Raw genomic sequence first — 20,442 nt, forward strand, 5'->3', positions numbered from 1 at the left:
TTCTCTTAGAGAATCCGTTGAGGGAATCAAAGAGCGATTCCAAGATTGTTGAAACTCCCATCAACAAAGGAAGTGATGGGATCTGAATTACAGCCGGAACAGTTGACAATCTTCAAACGCAGCTGTTGACTGACAGAGAGGGACACAGATGGAAATGTGTGAGCCCGGTGTCATATCAGAGCATCAGACCCCAGGCAGCTGGTGGAGGGGAACACAGGTCCCATGTCTCTTTGGTGGGGAACACAACACAGGTCCCAGGTCTCTTTGGTGGGGAACACAACACAAGTGCCAGGTCTCTTTGAAGATCAGTGAGGTGAGAATATAGTCAGACAGGCAGGCAGAGATACAGGCAGGCAGGCAGGCAGGCAGGCAGGCAGGTAGACAGGCAGACATGTAGACAGGGAGGCAGGCAGGCAGGCAGGCAGGAAGGTAGACAGGGAGGAAGGTGCTGAAGACAGTCTGATGCTGCCTAAGGAGTTCTTCCGAGCCACTGTGCTTCTGCCTCTGCATTGCTTGCTCTTTTATGTTTGGTATCTGTAAAGCACTTTGTGACAATTGCTGATGTAAAAAGGTCTTAATAAAATAAATGTGATTGATAGAGGCTGCCTCTATCTGGGTTTCTCTCTCTATGTGTTCACATTTGTTTTGTTGGTATGGCATACTATTGGGGAATTTTGAGTTCGGCATTAATGTACAACTCCAGAGATTACTCTCTGAGCATAAATCCATTCAGTGTTATAACAAAAAATGTGTGCTAATTGGAACGGTAATAATTTATAATTCCCCTAATCTACATCCCTGATTACCATACTAAATCCTTCAGAAAATTACAAGAATTTCCAAAAAACAATGAGCCATAGTCTGTATTATTGGACTTTGACCAAGCTTACATTACAATGTGTACTGTACATGTAAGTCAGTAGTAGTACAATAGACCTCTTTTGTCTGTAGACATGCAAGCATATTGGTGATCGAAGTGTATAGCAAACCCTTATAAAACGGTTTCATTAAAGAAATCATATATATTGAATAAACAATGATAAAACAGCTTGACTATGTATTGGTAATGTTTTCTATCAATATCTGTCACAAAATGGATATGTAATTGCCTAGTTACATTAAAGGTTAAATAAAAAAGATAAAATAAAAAAATAGCTGAATATTAATCTATTATTCAATTGTTCAGGGGGGAAAATCTCAAACTTTCTTCTCTGCTGTGATTGGACGAGAGCATGCATAGACATGAGTAGGAGGAGCGTATGGAGCTGTAACTTGTGCTTCGTTACAGCTGTGGATATTGTCTACAACGCAGACGCACTGTGAACAACTTTGCAAACGCTTACATTTATTGTGTATTAAAAACACAGAGAAATATAACAGATGGGTTAGCAGTGTTCCAGCTATCTAGGAGAAACATCGTTACTTAGAAAGCTATATCGTGAACTAATACATTAAACTCCCGAAGAAGTTGGGTACCCATTGCATTGTGTCTTGGTCGGATATTGCTGCTTTGCTCCAAGACGATTTAGGTAAGGATTTGTTTCGATCACAGAGATACGTGCTTGTTTGATACTTCTTGTACTTCCGAAATATAACTAGCTGCTTGTAACATCCGATCCGTTGATCCGGAGCTTGCAATAGTAGCCGTGTATGTTTGCCAGGCTGATCTAAGTTCGGAAGAAACTGAGCGCATGCTGGACATGGTTTACATTTAAAGACTGTCCAGATCTTTGGCGGCTACTAATAAGTATGCACAAAAGACTGCACAAAACGAATGGGATTTCACTCTGTGTCGTGTTGGAGTCCCTGTGCTTCAGAAGTTTGGTTAAGCACAATGTTTGTATGTTTCTTATCCCTTTTATTATTGGCCCTTATTCTATTAATGTATTGATTTGCAGTTGTTTTTGGGACATAAATAAGCCTCATGAAATGTGAATACTTCAATTTATTAAACAGTTCCCTCTGCTCGTCAGGCATTTTAAATGTTTTCTGAAATAACTAAAATTTAATTGTATATAATTTGTTGAAAAAATTCAATGATTCTGAATTGCATTTTGGCTATCAAACAATATTATGAATAAGTCTTTAAAAAAATAAGTTACCTAATTTGCTTTTAGTGTTGCACAATTTGGACAATTTATAGCCTGAAGGTGATGTTCGGTTTTACACAGGGAGTTGAATGCGTTGCCTATGGCACCGTCTAAAATGAGCTAGCTACGGAGGGAACAGTCACGGGAGGTTGGCATCGTGATTCATAGGCGTAAAATGCTGATAAAAGCCAGGAAAGGGATGTCCACACCCAGGTAGCATACTTATTCACCTCACCTGGTTATATGTAATATAACTAGGTATTTAATGAGGATTAAATTCTATTTTTATTCATTTGTCAGTAATTAATTGATTACTGGTAGATTTTGACAGATGATTTTTGATTCCCTTGTTGCCCGTGTGTAAACACAAACCTTATCATGTGTCCTTTCATCTTCCAAGTCCAAAGTTCATTTCCGGATCCATCCTACTGATAAGAGATAATGGCTTTATAGACTAATGAGATTTAGTGGCAAGGCTTGTATTTATTCAGAATGGGAGTGTCAGGGTTACATTTCAATGTTTGCTTTAACATCTATGCTGGCAGGGTAAGGGCTTCTTTACACTACTTTGACAACACAAACTAGGTCCAATAATACACTTTTGGGCAACCTGACCAAATTCACATAGATGTACATGTGTGTTATAGATCTGTCATTCTCATTGATAGCAAGTCTAAGAAGCAGATCTGTTCTATGTGGGCTATTTCTATACTTAAGTTACGTTTCCAAAAAATATATAGTTTTAGATGGTACAATGATTATCTAAACTATACTTTATTGTTTTGTAACAAACTGAAATTAGGTATACTTAGAATTTTAGGAACCAGAAAATTGCCGAGAGATATCTCACTAGTGCATCTTTAAAATATCTGTTAAAGAGAGATCTACCACATCTATACCACATACCCCCTCTGAGTGTTACAGTGCAAAGACAAGGCCATGGCTACAGATACGCTTTCGCCCCGCCCGTCCAGAAACCTCTTTGTTAAAACTACGGATCCGGATCACGTTCTGCACACGTTATTTTACGCATTCGTAGCTGCTGCTCCCCCCCCCCCCCCCCCCTTCACGTTTATCTCTTTACGAACCCTCTTTTTAACCACGATGATGTAGCTTATGTCTCTGCCTCGTATTTTATTTAAGCTGTGCAGAAATATAACATTTGGCGATTTGAACGAACAATCCAAAACATGTATATTATGAAGGCTATAACATTCTCTGTCTGTTTTAACTGATATTGTAGTTGCACAGCCCAGTCCCCCTATAGTTTGGACACGTTTTGTGTGATGCGGGCTAATCTTTTTATAGTTGCTGCCATATCGTAGTTCCTGGAAGAAGAAAAAAACACGACTTGTCTGCCTACTGCGCATCTTATCCAATGTTTGCAATGATGATGGAAAAAGTCGTGTACAATCGCCAATTAGACTGCGTGTCTGTCTTGCAGCGGAACGTATATCTGTATCCAGACGGGTAAAAAAATAGTCTGAAAATGGGCGCATTCGTTATGCATCGCTCGGTACCATAGTTACGCCATATGCTGATATAGCGGCGAGAGTAAATAGCTGCATGTAAACTCCGCATCTAAGAACACGAAATCGCTAGATTGACTGTTTTTGTATCGTGTTTATGTTTGGAATACTGACGACAAAGTTTGTACGAATATGTTGATAATGTAAATAGCTGCATTTAGCCTACTCCCCTCCTGAAAAAAATAAAGAACATGACATTGTGCTTATTAAAAGCCTAGTGAGGTGATGCAATAGTAAGAACAGTTTTGTGTAAAACATGAAGTTTGTAGTCTTCACCAGTGACCAGACAAAGGCGATCAAGGAGGCGGAAGCGGAGCGCTCAGCATATCAGCAGTGGTGGAAAAAGTACCCAATTGTCATACTTGAGTAAAAGTAAAGATACCTTCATAAAAAGGACTAAAGTGAAAGTCACCCAGTAAAAAAACGACTTGAGTAAAAGTATTTGGTTTTAAATCTAATTAAGTATCAACAGAATGTAATTGCTAAAATATATTTAAGTATCAAAAGTATAAATAATTTCAAATTCCTTATGTTTAACAAACCAGACTGCACACTTTTTCTTGTGTTTGAAATGTACAGATAGCCAGGGGCACACTCCAACATGTACAAACCAAGCATTTGTGTTTAGTGAGTCTGCCAGATTAGAGGCAGTAGGGATGACCAGGCATGTTCTCTTGATAAGTGTGTGTGAATTGGACAATTTTTCTGTTCTGCTAAGCATTCAAAATGTAACAAGTACTTTTGGATGTCAGAGAAAATGTTAGGAGTAAAAAGTAAATAATTTTATTTAGGAATGTAGTGGAGTAAAAGTTGTTCAAAATATAAATAGTAAAGTACAGATCGCCCCCCCCCCCCCACGCGCAAGACATAAAAATAAAACATCTGTATTTTTCAGTCTGGGCAAATTGGAATACAGAAACTCCTTATCTGTAGCCACTCCATTAAAAACAACAGCTGTCCTTGCAAGAATTTCCTTTAATACCAGTGGACAGCATTTTTGCTCTGTTAGCCAAATAGAAAATGAAAGGCTCTTTAAAATATCCGCACATTTGTCAATCATTGCATTAATCAAGTGTGCAGCACTATGTGCAACATGGTTTAGATGAGGAGCTCCTGTATAGTTTGAATTTCTATCCTTATTTTGTTGTTGTTTGTCTGTCTATATTGTTGTTTGTCTATATACTACGGTATTTAAGGTATGCCATAGCTGCAGGAAGTAGGGGCTGCATCAATAAATCATAAAATATTATGTTTTTTAGGGGGGGGGGTTTAAAAAAATCTCAAAAGTAGTGCACTGGGCTTTAATAGTCCTGTATTAGCGGATATACCAGTCTGCAGCTCCAGCATGGGCAAAAAGATTTGTCCAGCCCCCCCCCCCCCCCCCCCCCCACACACATTTTACAGCACCCCCACCCCCCCCAAAACTACTCGCACATGAAACAGGAATGTGGCTTTGGCCACACCACATCCCAAGGCTAGTGTAAACAGAAGTTGCAAATCTGATGTTGAAGAGCGATAGGGCTCACTAGACATATTTTAGTAATGTTAAATGTCCCTAATAAGTCTAAAGGGAGCGGAACATATTTTGATATCCAAGACCATGTCAAGCCTGTATAGCTAGAGAAATTGATACTTCATAATGACATTTTAGAACAATATATGTAGATATATTTAATAACATTTAGTTTGTTTGCCCTCCAGGTCCAAGATGTCTGTGAGCAACCATGAAAACAGGAAGTCCCGCTCTAGCTCTGGCTCCATGAACATCCAGCTATTCCACAAGACGTCTCATGCGGACAGCCTCCTGACCCAGCTCAACCTGCTCCGTAAGCGAAGAGTCTTCACTGACGTGGTCCTGAGGGCCGGGAACCGTGTCTTCCCTTGCCACCGTGCAGTGCTGGCCTCCTGCAGCCGCTACTTTGAGGCCATGTTTAGCGGAGGCCTGAGGGAGAGCCGCGATGCCGAGGTCAACTTCCGCGACACGCTGCACCCAGAGGTGCTGGAGTTACTGTTAGACTATGCCTACTCGGCCCGCGTCATCATCAACGAGGAGAACGCAGAGTCCCTTCTGGAGGCCGGGGACATGCTCCAGTTTCACGACATCCGAGACGCCTGCTCTGAGTTCCTAGAGAAAAACCTGGCACCGTCCAACTGCCTGGGCATGATGCTGCTGTCAGATGCCCGCCAGTGCCAGCGGCTCTACGAGCTCTCCTGGAGGATGTGCCTGGCCAACTTCGCCACCCTCAACAAGACGGAGGACTTCCTTAGTCTCCCTAAAGACAAGGTTCAGGAGCTTGTGTTCAGCGAGGAACTGGAGGTGGAGGATGAGAGCCTGGTGTACGAGGCTGTGATAGACTGGGTAAAGGCGGACATAGAGAGGAGGCTGGGTGACCTGCCGGAGCTGCTGCGCTGTGTGCGCCTGGCCCTGCTGCCCGAGACATACCTGCTGAAGAACGTGGCCTCTGAGGAGCTGGTGATGGGACACAAAGTGGGCCGGGAGATCGTGGAGGATGCAGTGCGATGTAAGATGAGGATCCTCCAGAACGATGGCATTGTGACAGGGTTCTGCGCCAGGCCCAGGAAGGTCAGCCAGGCCCTGCTTCTCCTGGGTGGTCAGACCTTCATGTGTGACAAGGTGTACATGATCGACAACAAGACCAAGGAGATCACCCCGAAAACTGACATCCCCAGCCCTCGTAAGGAGTGCAGCGCCTGCGCCATTGGCTGCAAGGTCTACGTGACTGGGGGGAGGGGCTCTGAGAACGGGGCCTCCAAAGATATGTGGGTCTACGATACCCTGCATGATGAGTGGTCTAAAGCCGCGCCCATGCTGGTGGCCAGGTTCGGACACGGGACAGCTGAGCTTGATCACATCCTGTACGTTGTAGGTGGACACACCTCTCTGGCCGGCTCCTTCCCAGCCTCTCCGTCAGTCTCTCTGAAACAGGTGGAGCAGTATGACCCACAGACCAACAAGTGGATCCTTGTAGCTCCTCTCAGAGAGGGGGTTAGCAATGCTGCGGTGGTGGGGGCCAAGAACAAGCTGTTTGTCTTCGGGGGCACCAGCGTCAACCGAGATAAGTTTCCCAAGGTGCAGTGCTTCGACCCGGTCCAGAACAGGTGGACGGTGCCCGCTTCCTGCCCTCAGCTCTGGCGCTACACGGCGGCGGCTGTCGTAGGCAACCACGTCGTAGTGATCGGTGGAGACACGGAGTTCTCGGCCAGCTCGGCCTACCGCTTCAACAGTGAGACGTTCCAATGGTCCAAGTTCGGGGATGTGATGGCCAAGAGGATCAGCTGTCACGCGGTGGCGTCGGGCAATCGGCTGTACGTGGTGGGGGGGTACTTCGGGGCTCAGAGGTGCAAGACCCTGGACTGTTACGACCCCTCTACAGACTCGTGGGATAGCGTGACCAGCGTGCCCTACTCGCTGATCCCCACAGCTTTCGTCAGCACCTGGAAGTACCTCTCAGCGTAGTGACGGGGCAACAGGAAGAAGTGGCTGTTAGGATCATTGGTGAGTAGAAAACATAACAGGTCACACAGACCCAGGTTAAACTCTTGAAAACAATAAGAATGGAAATCGCAGTGTCTCAAAGTCGTCGGGGAGATTAATTGATAAACCATATTAAGAGGGTGGCACAGGCAAGGACATATCTTTTTAAAGAAACATGCAAATGAGGAGGCGGTTTGTCTCTGCAGAGCTATTAAAGAGATTAATCGCAGACAAAACAAATCCATGTGTTTTCAAATCGAACTTCAGCAATGGAAACAAACGAATGAAAGAAAGAAAATAAAAAATTTGTTAACACATGCGTCCCCCTCTAAATCGACCCAAATCCTATAAATGTGGAGGACAGTGCGTAGGCGTGTAGGAAGAGGTTATGTCACGTTGTTCCACTCTGGTCTCAGTCGATATTAAAGCATCACTCTCCTTCATAGTTGTTCCCCCTTACTACACTATGGCCTTAATACAAATATTTGACTGGATTTATATAGCTTTCCAGGTGCTCGAGGACTTTACAACACTTTCGGTCGGGCGAGATCAGTCATTTGTCCTCCCTTGTCAGTCCAGTATCAGTGACCCCAAGCACAGGTGGACATCAGAAGGGACCGACACAGTTTCAGTCCTCTGTTGTCATGGTTGTCATGGTTGCCGATGACTAAAACATTATCTAATCGGGGCCTCTGGCTGGGTCTCTGGCTGGGTGTTGGATGATAAACATGGAGAAGTCAGTAGTTTATGGAGCAGTAGGAAATAGGAATGTCAGCCTGGCAGTAATTACAGACACACAGAGCCGCTCCACGTCGCTCTAGCCCTCAATCACTTTCAGCACAGGAGCAAGACAGAGTTCAGGCCTGTGCTTGCAATACACTGCAGTTCCTTGGTGAGGAGTGTGCAATATCTGTGAGCTGGTCCCAGGCCTCAGGGTGTATCCTCTAGGTCCTAGGATGTGGCAACAGGGGCGTCAATTTGTTATGGCAGTCGCAACCACAATTTACACTGAACAGAAACATAAATGCAACATGTAAAGTGTTGGTCGCATATTTCACAAATTGAAATAAAAGATACCAGAAATGTTCCGTACGCACAAAAAGCTTTTCTCTCAAATCTGGTGCACTAATTTGTTTACATCCCTGTTTGTGAGCATTTCTCCTTTGCCCAAGATCATCCATCCACCTGACAGGTGTGGCATATCAAGAAGCTGATTAAACAGCATGATCATTACACAGGTGCATCTTGTGCTGGGCACAATAAAAGGACACTCTAAAATGTGCAGTTGTGTCTCACAACACAATGCCACAGATGTTGCAAGTTTTTGGCGCATGCAATTGGCATGCTGACTGCAGGAATGTCCACCAGAGCTGTTGCCAGATAATTTTGTTAATTTCTCTACCATAAGCCACCTCCAACGTCATTTTAGAGAATTTGGCAGTATTCCAACGGGACGGGATCGTTAGAGACCAGACAGCAGATGAAGAATTTTTGCGTGCTCGTTGTCCTCACCAGGGGCTTAACCTGACTGCAGTTTGGCGTCGTAACCTATTTAAAAAATATATATATATATATATATATATTTTTTTTTAATTCAGTGCAAGTGCTCACCTTCGATGGCGACTGGCATGCTAGAGAAGTGTGCTCTTCATGGAATAATCCCAGTTTCAACTGGGCCGGGCAGATGACAGCGTGTATGGCGGTTTGCTGATGTCAATGTTGTGAACAGAGTGCCCCATGGTAGCAGTGGGGTTACAGTATGGGCAGAAATAAGCTTTTATCGATGGCAATTTGAATGCACAGAGATACCGTGACTAGATCCTGAGGCCCATTGTTGTGCCATTCATCCATCACCTCATGTTTCAGCAAGATAATGCACGGCCTCATGTCGCAAAAATTGGTACACAATTCCTGGAAGCTGAAAATGTCCCAGTTCTTCCATGGCCTGCATACTCACCAGACATGTCACCAATGAGCATGTTTGGGATGCTCTGCATCGATGTGTATGACTGCGTGTTCCAGTTCCCGCCAATATCCAGGAACTTCGCACTGCCATTTGAAGAGGAGTGGGACAACATTCCACAGGCCACAGTCAACAGCCTGATCAACTCTATGGGAAAGAGATGTCACGCTGCATGAGGTAAATGGTGGTCACACCAGATACTGACTGGTTTTCTGATCCACGCCCCTGCTTTAAAAAAATATATATATTAAACGTATCTGTGACCAACAGATGCATATATGTATTCCAAGTCATGTGAAATCCATAGATTAGTGCCTAATGAATATATTTAAATGACTGATTGTTTATATGAACTGTAACTCAGTAAAAAATGTTAATTTTAGCTTGTTGTGTTTTATATTTTCAGTATAAAATCATTCCAATCCTGATTTTAAAAGGCAAATGCAGTTTAGCGGTATTGGCAGGCTGATTTGAGGACCATGTGGACGACTTGGGAGCGGGAAGGAAGGATGTTTGTGTGGCTGGCTGGCTTTATCGCTGCAGTGAACAGCTCAACTTTTTCTTAAAACAGTGCAGAGGTAAAGATGGCTGTAGGTAACTACTGTTTTGACTTGGGAGGATGACAGTAGGATGACATGTCCTCAACTGGCAGCTTCATTAAATAGTACTCGCAAAACACCTGTCTTAACGGTGAAGAGGCGACTCTGGGATGCTGTCTGTTGTTTTTGCCCATCTTAATCTTTGATATGGCTGAGAGATGTTTTTTTTTCTTTGCAACTCTGCCTAGAAGGCCAGCATCCCGGAGTCGCCTCTTCACTGTTGACATTGAGACTGGTGTTTTGCAGGTACTATTTAATGAAGCTGCCAGTTGAGGACTTGTGAGGTATCTGTTTCTCAAACTAGACACTCTAATGTACTTGTCCTCTTGCTCAGTTGTGCACCGGGGCCTCCCAATCTTTCTATTCTGGTTAGAGCCAGTTTGCGTTGTTCTGTGAAGGGAGTAGTACACCGCGTTGTACGAGATCTTCAGTTTCTTGGCAATTTCTGGCACGGAATAGTTTTCATTTCTCAGAACAAGAATATACTGACGAGTTTCAGAAGAAAGGTCTTTGTTTCTGGCCATTTTGAGCCTGTAATAAAACCCACAAATGCTGATGCTCCAGATACTCAACTAGTCTAAAGAAGGCCAGTTTTATTGCTTCATTAATCAGCACAACAATTTTCAGCTGTGCTAACATAATAGCAGAAGGGTTTTCTAATGATCAATTAGCCTTTTAAAATGCTGAACTTGGATTAGCTAACACAACGTGCCATTGGCACACAGGAGTGATGGTTGCTGATAATGGGGCCTCTGTACGCCTATGTAGATATTCCATAAAAATTCTGCCGTTTCCAGCTACAATAGTCATTTACAACATTAACAATGTTTACACTATATTTTTGATCAATTTGATGTTATTTTAATGGACAAAAAATTAGCTTTTCTTTCAAAACAAGGACATTACTAAGTGACTCAACTTTTGAACACGTGTGTGTGTGTGTGTGTGTGTGTGTGTGTGTGTGTGTGTGTGTGCGCGCGCGCGGTGGCACTTTAATTAGGGAGAATGGGCTCGTGGTAATGGTATCAAACACATGGTTTCCATGTGTTCGATTCCATTTACTCAGCTCCAGACATTATGTGCCGTCCTCCCCTCCGCAGCCTCCACTGATACACACACACACAAGACGCCTGCATCTCAACCATGTCAGCAGTCTAAAGAAGAGAGTAGTAAGGGAAAGGCAGTGTGGAGGGTAGATGGCGAGTGAGAGAAACGGAGAAGAGGAGCTATATTTTGCACTGCTTGGCAGCCAGGAGCCTTAAAAATATATGTTTCTCCCAAGGCTGTCAACCAGGGTAGAAGAAAACCATGGGTTTTTCTCTCCCTCGTGTTGACAACACTCCAGTTGGCTGCTAGAGAGTTCGCTACAAATTTGTAGTAAAAACATTTGAGGTTTGACTGCTCTGAGGATTGATCACTTACATCTCGTAGACTTGACTCTCAGTTGTAAAGTACATACATTTTGGCTTATAGCTAGCTGGCTGTTTTGGATTCAAATAATGCAGCCTGGGTTTTATGGTTTCATCGGTCAGGATTTAATTTATTTTTTAAATACTGCATGTTGCATCCAGAGATGGCAGAAGAGGCTCAGGGACTGTTCTTAAAGGTCAACTTTGGGCAAAATAATTATGTCTTTAAACGGTGTAACTGATCAATGCACTATCATACCAGGTCATTTAATGCTTTTAAAACAAAAGAAAAATGGATGAATACGTTTTTTGTTTTTCTACAGAAGGGCCATTTCTTACCGCTCTCCACAGCTTCTGTTCAAAAACAAATCCTGTGAAATGACAACACATACTGGAGGAGTTACTGGCTTAGCTGGCTCGCTACAGCTAGCTGGCTAGCTGGCTCGCTACAGCTAGCTGGCTCGCTACAGCTAGCTGGCTCGCTACAGCTAGCTGGCTCGCTACAGCTAGCTGGCTCGCTAACTACGTTGGTCGCGGCGTGCATGACCAGAATGACACATTGATGAAACACCAAAGGCCCACCCTGTTTCTGTTAGAAAAAGAAAGAGGAGGAGTTTGAGCACGAAAAAAGTTCCAAGTCAACGTTTAACCACGGCTAAAATGTGGTGGCTGTTTGTGCGCTTTTCAGCAGCCGTGGCGTCACACAGGTGGCCGCTACATGTTCGGCAATGGAGGACTGGTACCTACAGAGGAGCGGGTCCTATGTAGGAACTGACCGCCAGAGACGCGCTCTGGGTCAATTTGTCACACTGCTTCTCTCTGGCTGTACCATTGATGCTTCCTCCGCTGAAGCTACAAGGCCTTTCCACTTTCCACTGTCTCAACTCCTAGCTTTTCATCCGAAGCCAGATGGAGACGTTCCATCTCAATTTTAAATGTTTTATTTATTTAGCTTTTTATGCGCTTTGAGATTTATTTTCTGTTATGAAAAGCATTATACAAGTGAAAATGATTATTATTACTGTGTTTTATATGCCTATGAAACCACCCTGTCTTCCACTCATACTACAAACACACACACCACCCTTTTCCTTCTAATTCTAGAGGAATGAAGGTGTGGCTTTCAGTTCCATTGGTAATGATTTGATTTGAGTTGGGGTGGGGAGATTTGAGTTGAGGTGGGGAGATTTGAGTTGGGGTGGGGAGATTTGAGTTGGGGTGGGGAGATTTGAGTTGAGATGGGGTGGGGAGATTTGATTTGAGTTGGGGTGGGGAGATTTGAGTTGGGGTGGGGAGATTTGATTTGAGTTGGGGTGGGGAGATTTGATTTGAGTTGGGGTGGGGAGATTTGAGATGGGGTGGGGAGATTTGAGTTGAGTTGGGGTGGGGAGATTTGATTTGAGATGTCTTGGCGGTTTCGATTTGAGTTGTCTTGGCGGTTTCTTCTAGTGTAATGATCAGCTAGTTTTCAGTTGTCTTCTCTCCAGATGGGTCTGACCACAGGTTCAGGCCACAATCCATTCACTCCCTGTTGATGGACAAAAATATTTGTGACTGTAAAACACTCGTATTATGGTTTGTCGTAGACTCCTAGTCTAGACAAGAAACAATCTGTTTTGTTGTAGAGCAGAGGTCTAAGTGTAGATTGTTGAGTGAGCTCCATTTCTCACACATGGCAGCAGGAACATGCAAACAATTACACCAGTAATATTACGGCAAGATACCAGTGCAACAGTTTTTAACACATTGAAACAAAATGGATACAGCTAAAAACTGTATGAAAGGGAAAAGAATAGGTAGAGACTCAAAACCAAAACAACAGAAACCCCTCCTGGATTCACCCCAGAAGGATGGGTTAGGAAGATGAGTAAATTAAACTGCATAAAGCATCTAAACTGGAACAACCATTTCAGTAACAGGTGAAATAAGGTAAACAGATAGATTTTTCTAAACTAATCCAATGTTATTTTATCTTTGTGTTGCATAAGATTGATGCTTAACAGATTTTGAAACGAACACATTTTGCAACTGCAATAGAGCATGCTGGGAAGTATAATGATGGGTGTGGTTCTGAGTGTTTATTCTACACAGTAAGAATGACACAATCACACTCAATCCTTATTCTAAACCACTGAGTGTTAATTTCGCTCATTGCAGAGTTAATTGAACTATTTTAGAGTAAAAGAATAGGAACTCTGCTGGAATGACGTTATTTCCTGTGGATTTTTTCTGTTTTCCTTTTGCTTGTATAGCACCTTAGAGTAGTTAATCATGAGTTGAGGGAGTTGGGTCTTAGCTGACATATGTGGGGGGAGAGGTATCCTAGCTTAGCCCCAACACTGTGCTGGTGTAGGACTACAGGCAGATGTAACCGGAGATCTGAGCACAAAGTTCAACGAGGTCTCCTCGGACACCCAACAGGCTTAGCAATGGCTGTTTTGTTCTCACTCACTCCTTTCTCCCTCCTTTTTCCTGTCTCCCCTCTTCTTTCTCTGCCCCCCCTCTCACAAACATCCCAGAAACAGAGGCCCGTTTTAACTGTTCCAACTGAAACCTGAGGCGGTGGGCGGCTCTGTGATGGGGCACACCTGGACAGGGTCATAGGCCGGTGGGCAGGCTTCAGTGGGTCTCCCCAGACTGGGTCATAGGCCGGTGGGCAGGCTTCAGTGGGTCTCCCCAGACTGCTGTTTTTAAAGAAGGGGCCGAGGATGGATGGATGGTGGGAGGAGAGAGGCCCACTGCCGCCGCTCAATACTGTTTTATTAAAGACCACCAGGAACGCTCTCTGAATGAACCTTTTTATAATGGCGTCTGTGTTCAGCATCCCCCCCCCCCCCCCCCCCCCGAGAGAGAGAGCGAGGGAGAGACTGGGTGAACTCAGGGCACGTGCCCCAACTCAGTTTTGAGTCTCCAGAGTAATCAATCTGTCACGTTTATGGCCCTTGGCGCAGCATCATTTGCATAAAACGAATAGTTTTTTTTTATTGGTCTTTTCTCCACGGTGCGGAATACAAAGGGAGAATGTGCTTAAAATGGCCGACTTAATCTTCAGACTATAATTTGATCACTTTAAAACAGATGAGTCGGCAGCGCTGTAGGGCTTCTTCAAACGCTTGCAGCCAGCAATTAGTCTTGAGTTATTACACTATGTATCCCTCAGAAGCATGCATCATTGAAGGGGGTGTTGGTTTGCTGTATTCTCTGTCCCACGGTTAGTCTCAATCCAGCGTCTGCTAGGAACAATGTTTTATGTTAGAATTTGTCAGGCACAACTAATGGTAAGACGACAGAGCTGGGCTGTTAGCCCACGGACAGAGCTGGGCTGTTAGCCCACGGACAGAGCTGGGCTGTTAGCCCACGGACAGAGCTGGGCTGTTAGCCCACGGACAGAGCTGGGCTGTTAGCCCACGGACAGAGCTGGGCTGTTAGCCCACGGACAGAGCTGGGCTGTTAGCCCACGGACAGAGCTGGGGGGGGGGGGGGGGGGGGGTCTAGTCTAATGAGCAGATGTTTTCAAGGGAAAGGGACACTTTGCAAAACTGAAATTAGCCACTTGATTACTTCAGTTTGACGCAGCGGGTGTCCATTGGATTTATGACTTATTTTATGACTGGGTGTGTGTAGCCTTTGATGCATTTCTTATCATTAAACACGTGCTTGTTCTGGAGATTTCCTTGTAGCTAACAATGATTTAACATAGAAACCAAGGAACTGGGCAACTCATCAGAGAGAGAGTGATGATGGGCCATGGTCCAGTGCATTGTGGGGTAGCAGTATTGACTCCGGGTTGGTAGAGGCTGCAGGGTTTTGGTGAAAATACATCCTTCCGCCCAGGACTGGAACTAGTCAACTCCTGATTTTGTGTACACTCAGGCCAAGGCCAAAAGTAGTGTACACTATATAGAGAAAAGGGTGCAGACTCTCTGGCTTTTACTGTATGTAGTGGAATAACCAGACTCACTGGTATGGGCTGGTGTTAGGAAATAGGTGAAAGGCCAACTGTGAGGTAACACAGAGGAGAGTTTATGGCTGTTTGACCCTTTACTAATATGAAGAAGAGCCAGTCGAGACAGGCTGAGACGCACACAGACGAGGCAGGGTTGTCTGAGCCTGTCTGATGGTAGTGAAGGTGGTGACGACTGATCGTTGATCTCTGAGGTTGTAGAGTTCACCTCATTGGGACTGAGTTGAGATTAGTTGCTTTGCAACGTGAACGCAGCTCAATGTGAAACCTGACTTTAAATAGAAAGATAACAACTATATTTAAAGGTGCCGTACTTGTGAAACAGTGATAGGGTGGCTGGCAGCAGGGGGTAGTACTCCTGGTGGTGCTGGGTATCATCTACCCTGGTGGGGCTGGGTATCATCTACCCTGGTGGGGCTGGGTATCATCTACCCTGGTGGGGCTGGGTATCTTCTACCCTGGTGGTGCCGGGTATCGTCGTCTACCCTGGTGGGGCCGGGTATCGTCGTCTACCCTGGTGGGGCCGGGTATCGTCGTCTACCCTGGTGGGGCCGGGTATCGTCGTCTACCCTGGTGGGGCCGGGTATCGTCGTCTACCCTGGTGGGGCCGGGTATCGTCGTCTACCCTGGTGGGGCCGGGTATCGTCGTCTACCCTGGTGGGGCCGGGTATCGTCGTCTACCCTGGTGGGGCCGGGTATCGTCGTCTACCCTGGTGGGGCCGGGTATCGTCGTCTACCCTGGTGGGGCCGGGTATCGTCGTCTACCCTGGTGGGGCCGGGTATCGTCGTCTACCCTGGTGGGGCCGGGTATCGTCGTCTACCCTGGTGGGGCCGGGTATCGTCGTCTACCCTGGTGGGGCCGGGTATCGTCGTCTGCCCTGGTGGGGCCGGGTATCGTCGTCTGCCCTGGTGGGGCCGGGTATCGTCGTCTGCCCTGGTGGGGCCGGGTATCGTCGTCTGCCCTGGTGGGGCCGGGTATCGTCGTCTGCCCTGGTGGATTTTTATTTTTTTTAATTAAAAACAGCTGCAGGGACTGCCAGGACACCCGCACAGTGACACACAAACACTCGCTGCAGTGGTATAAGCAGCATATTAGTCAACGTAAACAGAACAGTTTTTACATGTATTGTGTAATATGTATGAGAGCAGCAGCCGCTCTCTAGTGTTCATGGTAAATGGGTACAGGCCTCAGTAGCTGTGATGAGAGAGTGTAGCCTCGGTAGCAGATACTGAGAGGAGACTCGGGCTCCTGCTGTATTATCCAGCCTCTGCTCTGAGATGAGGGGCTACCCAGGTTTCCGCTCTGCTCTGAGATGAGGGGCTACCCAGGTTTCCGCTCTGCTCTGAGATGAGGGGCTACCCAGGTTTCCGCTCTGCTCTGAGATGAGGGGCTACCCAGGTTTCCGCTCTGCTCTGAGATGAGGGGCTACCCAGGTTTCCGCTCTGCTCTGAGATGAGGGGCTACCCAGGTTTCCGCTCTGCTCTGAGATGAGGGGCTACCCAGGTTTCCGCTCTGCTCTGAGATGAGGGGCTACCCAGGTTTCCGCTCTGCGATGAGGGGCTACCCAGGTTTCCGCTCTGCGATGAGGGGCTACCCAGGTTTCCGCTCTGCGATGAGGGGCTACCCAGGTTTCCGCTCTGATCTGAGATGAGGGGCTACCCAGGTTTCCGCTCTGATCTGAGATGAGGGGCTACCCAGGTTTCCGCTCTGCTCTGAGATGAGGGGCTACCCAGGTTTCCGCTCTGCTATAAACTACCCCCGGCAGTCTCTGTCTGCTGTAACCCACAATGCTTTGGTGTCTGTTAGGCACACCTATACACACCAACAAGAAACAAACAGCTCCCGCAGACCGAATAGCATTATTTCCCAAAATGCAATTCAGAATGTAACTTTTAACTTTTTTCTTCAAATGAACTGTTCCATCTTAACAGCAGGGGAAGGAAATTAGATTCTAAAATATCTGAGGCCACAAAGAAAGAGTGGGATAAGAGATTCCAGCTACAGAACCCAGAGGAATCACCACAATGTATCTACAGCTGAACAGATTTCTGGTTCCAGAGCTGACAAGCAGTACTTCTGTCGGTCTAGAATCACGATAAGCCTGGATGTGTATTGGTTTATTCCAAAATTAGGGTTAAGGCATATGAGGTATTTTTATTTGCAATAATATTACATTAATACAACAACAAAAAAGTAATGGGAACAACTCCTATCCTACATTTGTGGGGATTTCTCTCTGTCATAAAGCATGAATAATGGTATGTTGATGAGCATGATGAGACACTATACTGATGAGCTGTTTTAATGGTCCACACTGAAGTATCTGCATTCTCACTTCCTGTATATGAGCTGTTGCTAGACATGTGGCAAGTGGTCACAGAAATGTGAATGATTCTCATGGACCAACTCAGAGTTCTTGGTATTCCTAACGCTTATCTTCTTTCTCTCTCAGCAGTGGTGTCTGGAATGCAGGCTTGTCTCCCTTCGGTGGCTGTGGAATGCAGTGGAGGTGTGAGGGGTTGTCAACCCTGCCCTCCAGGCCTGCAGTCAGAAGAGAATCACATGTCCCCAGCTGCAGAGCAGTAGCGTGGCTAAACTGGGCCTAAGGTCGGGTGAGGAGAGGAGCGGCCTGTCCCTCCCAGCCCACCTCATCTGATGTTTCCTCTGCTGGTTAACTTTCCATCGAGATACTGGCCTGAGCTGTACCAGACCACTGGGGAGGTGTGCTGCAGCCTAAGCAATGCACTACAGAGGATAATGGACGCAGTACTGTACATCCCTCTGAGTCCTGGGGCTCATAGTGTGTTAATGACTGATTGACTGACACTATGTTCAGAGCATACAAACATAATCTGTTCTATGGATTCTATTTCTACATTTCAGAGACTCTTATCAACTCCAGAATAACTGCAGCCGAGGAGAGGACTGATTGTGATGTCACTCTAAAGGAGCTGCCACATTGGTTCTCCTGCTCTGACAGAGAAGGACATGGGGTCTGGTCCACTGGGATCCTCCAAACACTGGGTTATTGACTGTGTTCCTCAGGTGGCATTTGTTGAACTAGTGACAAACTCGAGGAGGCCTTGCCCATGTTAGTTAGGAGGGAGTTAATTTTGGGAAGTGAAGTGTATGATTTTGTGCATAGAACAATCTCCCTGTTTATTTTTAGACTTGGACTCGAACTTCCCTCAATTTTGGTCAACTAAATTTGTATCTTCTTTCTCAACTTAAAACACACTGCAAAGGATGTGACTCATGGCTGAAGATACAAAAATCACAATTTGACTAAATGTATGTTGAAAATGCCTGTTGTATGTTGTCTCAGGGTTTATGCAATTATTTGTGTTTGTGCGTAGTTTGGATGTCCCCCCCCTGTTGCAACCTTCTTTTTTGTGTTTTCGGTTCTGTTTGTGGCCTGAAAGAGTGTGTGATTTAATGTTAAACTGAGCTCTGTGAATGTACAGACTGTCTTACTAACAGAACATTCACAGGATGGCTCGAACGCAAGAAGACCCCATTTTAGGATCTGTCTTGAAGTTTAAACTCGTATTTACCTGAGGAGGATGTCTTCACAGCCATGCTTTGTCAAGTTGTCTTTCACTTTCATTTGTCTACTGAAACATCTTTTATATAAAAGTGACCCTTTTATCATGAATCAGATCTAAGTAGTATTATTTGTGCCGGACCATAATATTTTGGCCTGTTGAGGTTTTTGAACAGTCTGTATGATTTGCACAAAGAATTGTCTTAATTTTGTATAGTTTTTTTTCTCAAATTTTTACCGCAAACGTTCATGTTTACATTTGAGTAATTTAGGGGTTAAGTGCCTTGCTCAAGGCCATCGACCGATTTTTATTTTTTTCACCGAGTCAGCTCGGAGATTTGAACCAGCAACCTTTTAATTACTGGCCCAATGCGCTTAACCGCTAGACTACATGCAGTCATATTCAACCTGTTCCTCTTTCTACGAAGAGTCAAACCTGTGAAACCTACTGTTTTGAAGAATGGCATTTTCTACCATTTACTTTCAAAGCTGTAGTTTTGATACAGTGAAGTATGTTAAACATAAGTTTGATTATTTCTAGGAACGAACAGAATGTTACAGCTGTGAAGTGAACAGCGTAGTACCTACCTGATTATATGGTTGTCTGAGGGTAGGAACGAACAGAATGGTACAGCTGTGAAGTGAACAGCGTAGTACCTACCTGATTATATGGTTGTCTGAGGGCATGTCTGGAACATTTTCCAAATGGAAATTCCAGGAAGTTTGTGTTTTTAACAGGGATGCCTTTTTCCATTTGTCTCAACAGTGGGTTGGGCTCAGACTGTCACACCTGGGTCAAATACTTGAGCTGTTAAATCAACTACATTTTTGGGGGGGGGGGTGTATTTTATTAGGCTCACTTAGCTGTTGCAAAAGCAGCAGCTACTCTTCCTGGGGCCACACAATGCAGAACATCAATAGACAAGACAGCTCAACGACAGACCTAGTTTTTTGGTTTGTTTTAAAGGCACACGTATCCTACATATCAATGCATACACACAAACTATCCAGGTCAAATGACGTACTTTCAAACAATTTGGAGTTTGAGAGTAAATTGTGGCACCATAAGATAGTCTGTGCCTTTCAGATCGCTGTAGTTAAGGAACCACCGCAAGGCACGGCCACCCTGAGTGTCTCATTTCACAGGGACACAAAGATGTGTGAGACCAAGCCACCTTTTCTGTCATGAACCCTTGTTGCCATGAGGTTGCGTTACCTGAGGACTGGTTCTGCACGGAAAGAACGATCACATGGTGCGATGTCAACATACTTAAACCTTAGATGACAGATGCCCTTCCTTTGTTACAGGAACATCTCTCCCACCCACCCCCCAGGTATGATTACTCTATATGGCTGGCTGTGAGGTATGTGGTCTGAAACTCCCTGGCACCGTGCTTCTACACCTGCATTACTAGCTGTTTGGGGTTTTAGGCTGGGTGTCTGTACAGCACTTCGAGATATTAGCTGATGTACGAAGGGCTATATAAAATAAAATTGATTGATTGATTGATTGATCTGCAACCATAATGCATAATTAGCTAGTAACCTTTAGAGAACATCTAATGTAGTGCAGTAAGCAGCTGCTAGTTCTTATACCTCTCCCGTCATACACCAACAGGGTTGGGTCCTCGTAGAAGAACTCTTAACAGCGGATGGCACACCATGTCACAGACACACAGGGGAATGGGTTGTCTGAATCTTCAGCGACGGCATTCATGTTAAACGCTGCACATGTCGGCTCAATCGGGAATTAACATTTTTTTTTTTTATTGCAAAATCTGTAACGCTTCAGCGATATGGATCGAGTAGAGTCCTAACTGAGCGTTAACTGGCGATAGCCGACACCC

At 45.1% G+C, this 20,442-nt stretch overlaps 1 protein-coding gene across 2 annotated transcripts; it reads left to right on the forward strand.

The window, feature by feature from the left end:
* Positions 1-1,267: 1,267 nt before the first annotated feature.
* enc3 (ectodermal-neural cortex 3) lies at positions 1,268-18,706 on the forward strand. Of its 2 annotated transcripts, none has more exons than XM_071346440.1 (3): positions 1,268-1,529; positions 5,321-7,136; positions 17,504-18,706. In XM_071346440.1, exon 2 carries the CDS (start codon positions 5,328-5,330, stop codon positions 7,095-7,097), a length of 1,770 nt encoding a protein of 589 aa, XP_071202541.1. In that variant the 5' UTR covers positions 1,268-1,529; positions 5,321-5,327; the 3' UTR covers positions 7,098-7,136; positions 17,504-18,706. The 2 variants fall into 2 exon arrangements, with proteins under 2 accessions (XP_071202541.1, XP_071202542.1); XM_071346441.1 differs by having other exon boundaries at positions 1,304-1,529; positions 17,507-18,706.
* The last annotated feature ends 1,736 nt before the right edge of the window (positions 18,707-20,442 follow it).

Source organism: Salvelinus alpinus, chromosome 16 (assembly GCF_045679555.1).
Source record: "Salvelinus alpinus chromosome 16, SLU_Salpinus.1, whole genome shotgun sequence".
In the NCBI taxonomy this organism is placed as follows: Eukaryota; Metazoa; Chordata; class Actinopteri; order Salmoniformes; family Salmonidae; genus Salvelinus; species Salvelinus alpinus.

Excerpts from the sequence above, each read along its gene's own strand:
- enc3 (XM_071346440.1), top strand. The coding sequence starts at position 5,328 with ATGTCTGTGAGCAACCATGAAAACAGGAAGTCCCGCTCTAGCTCTGGC.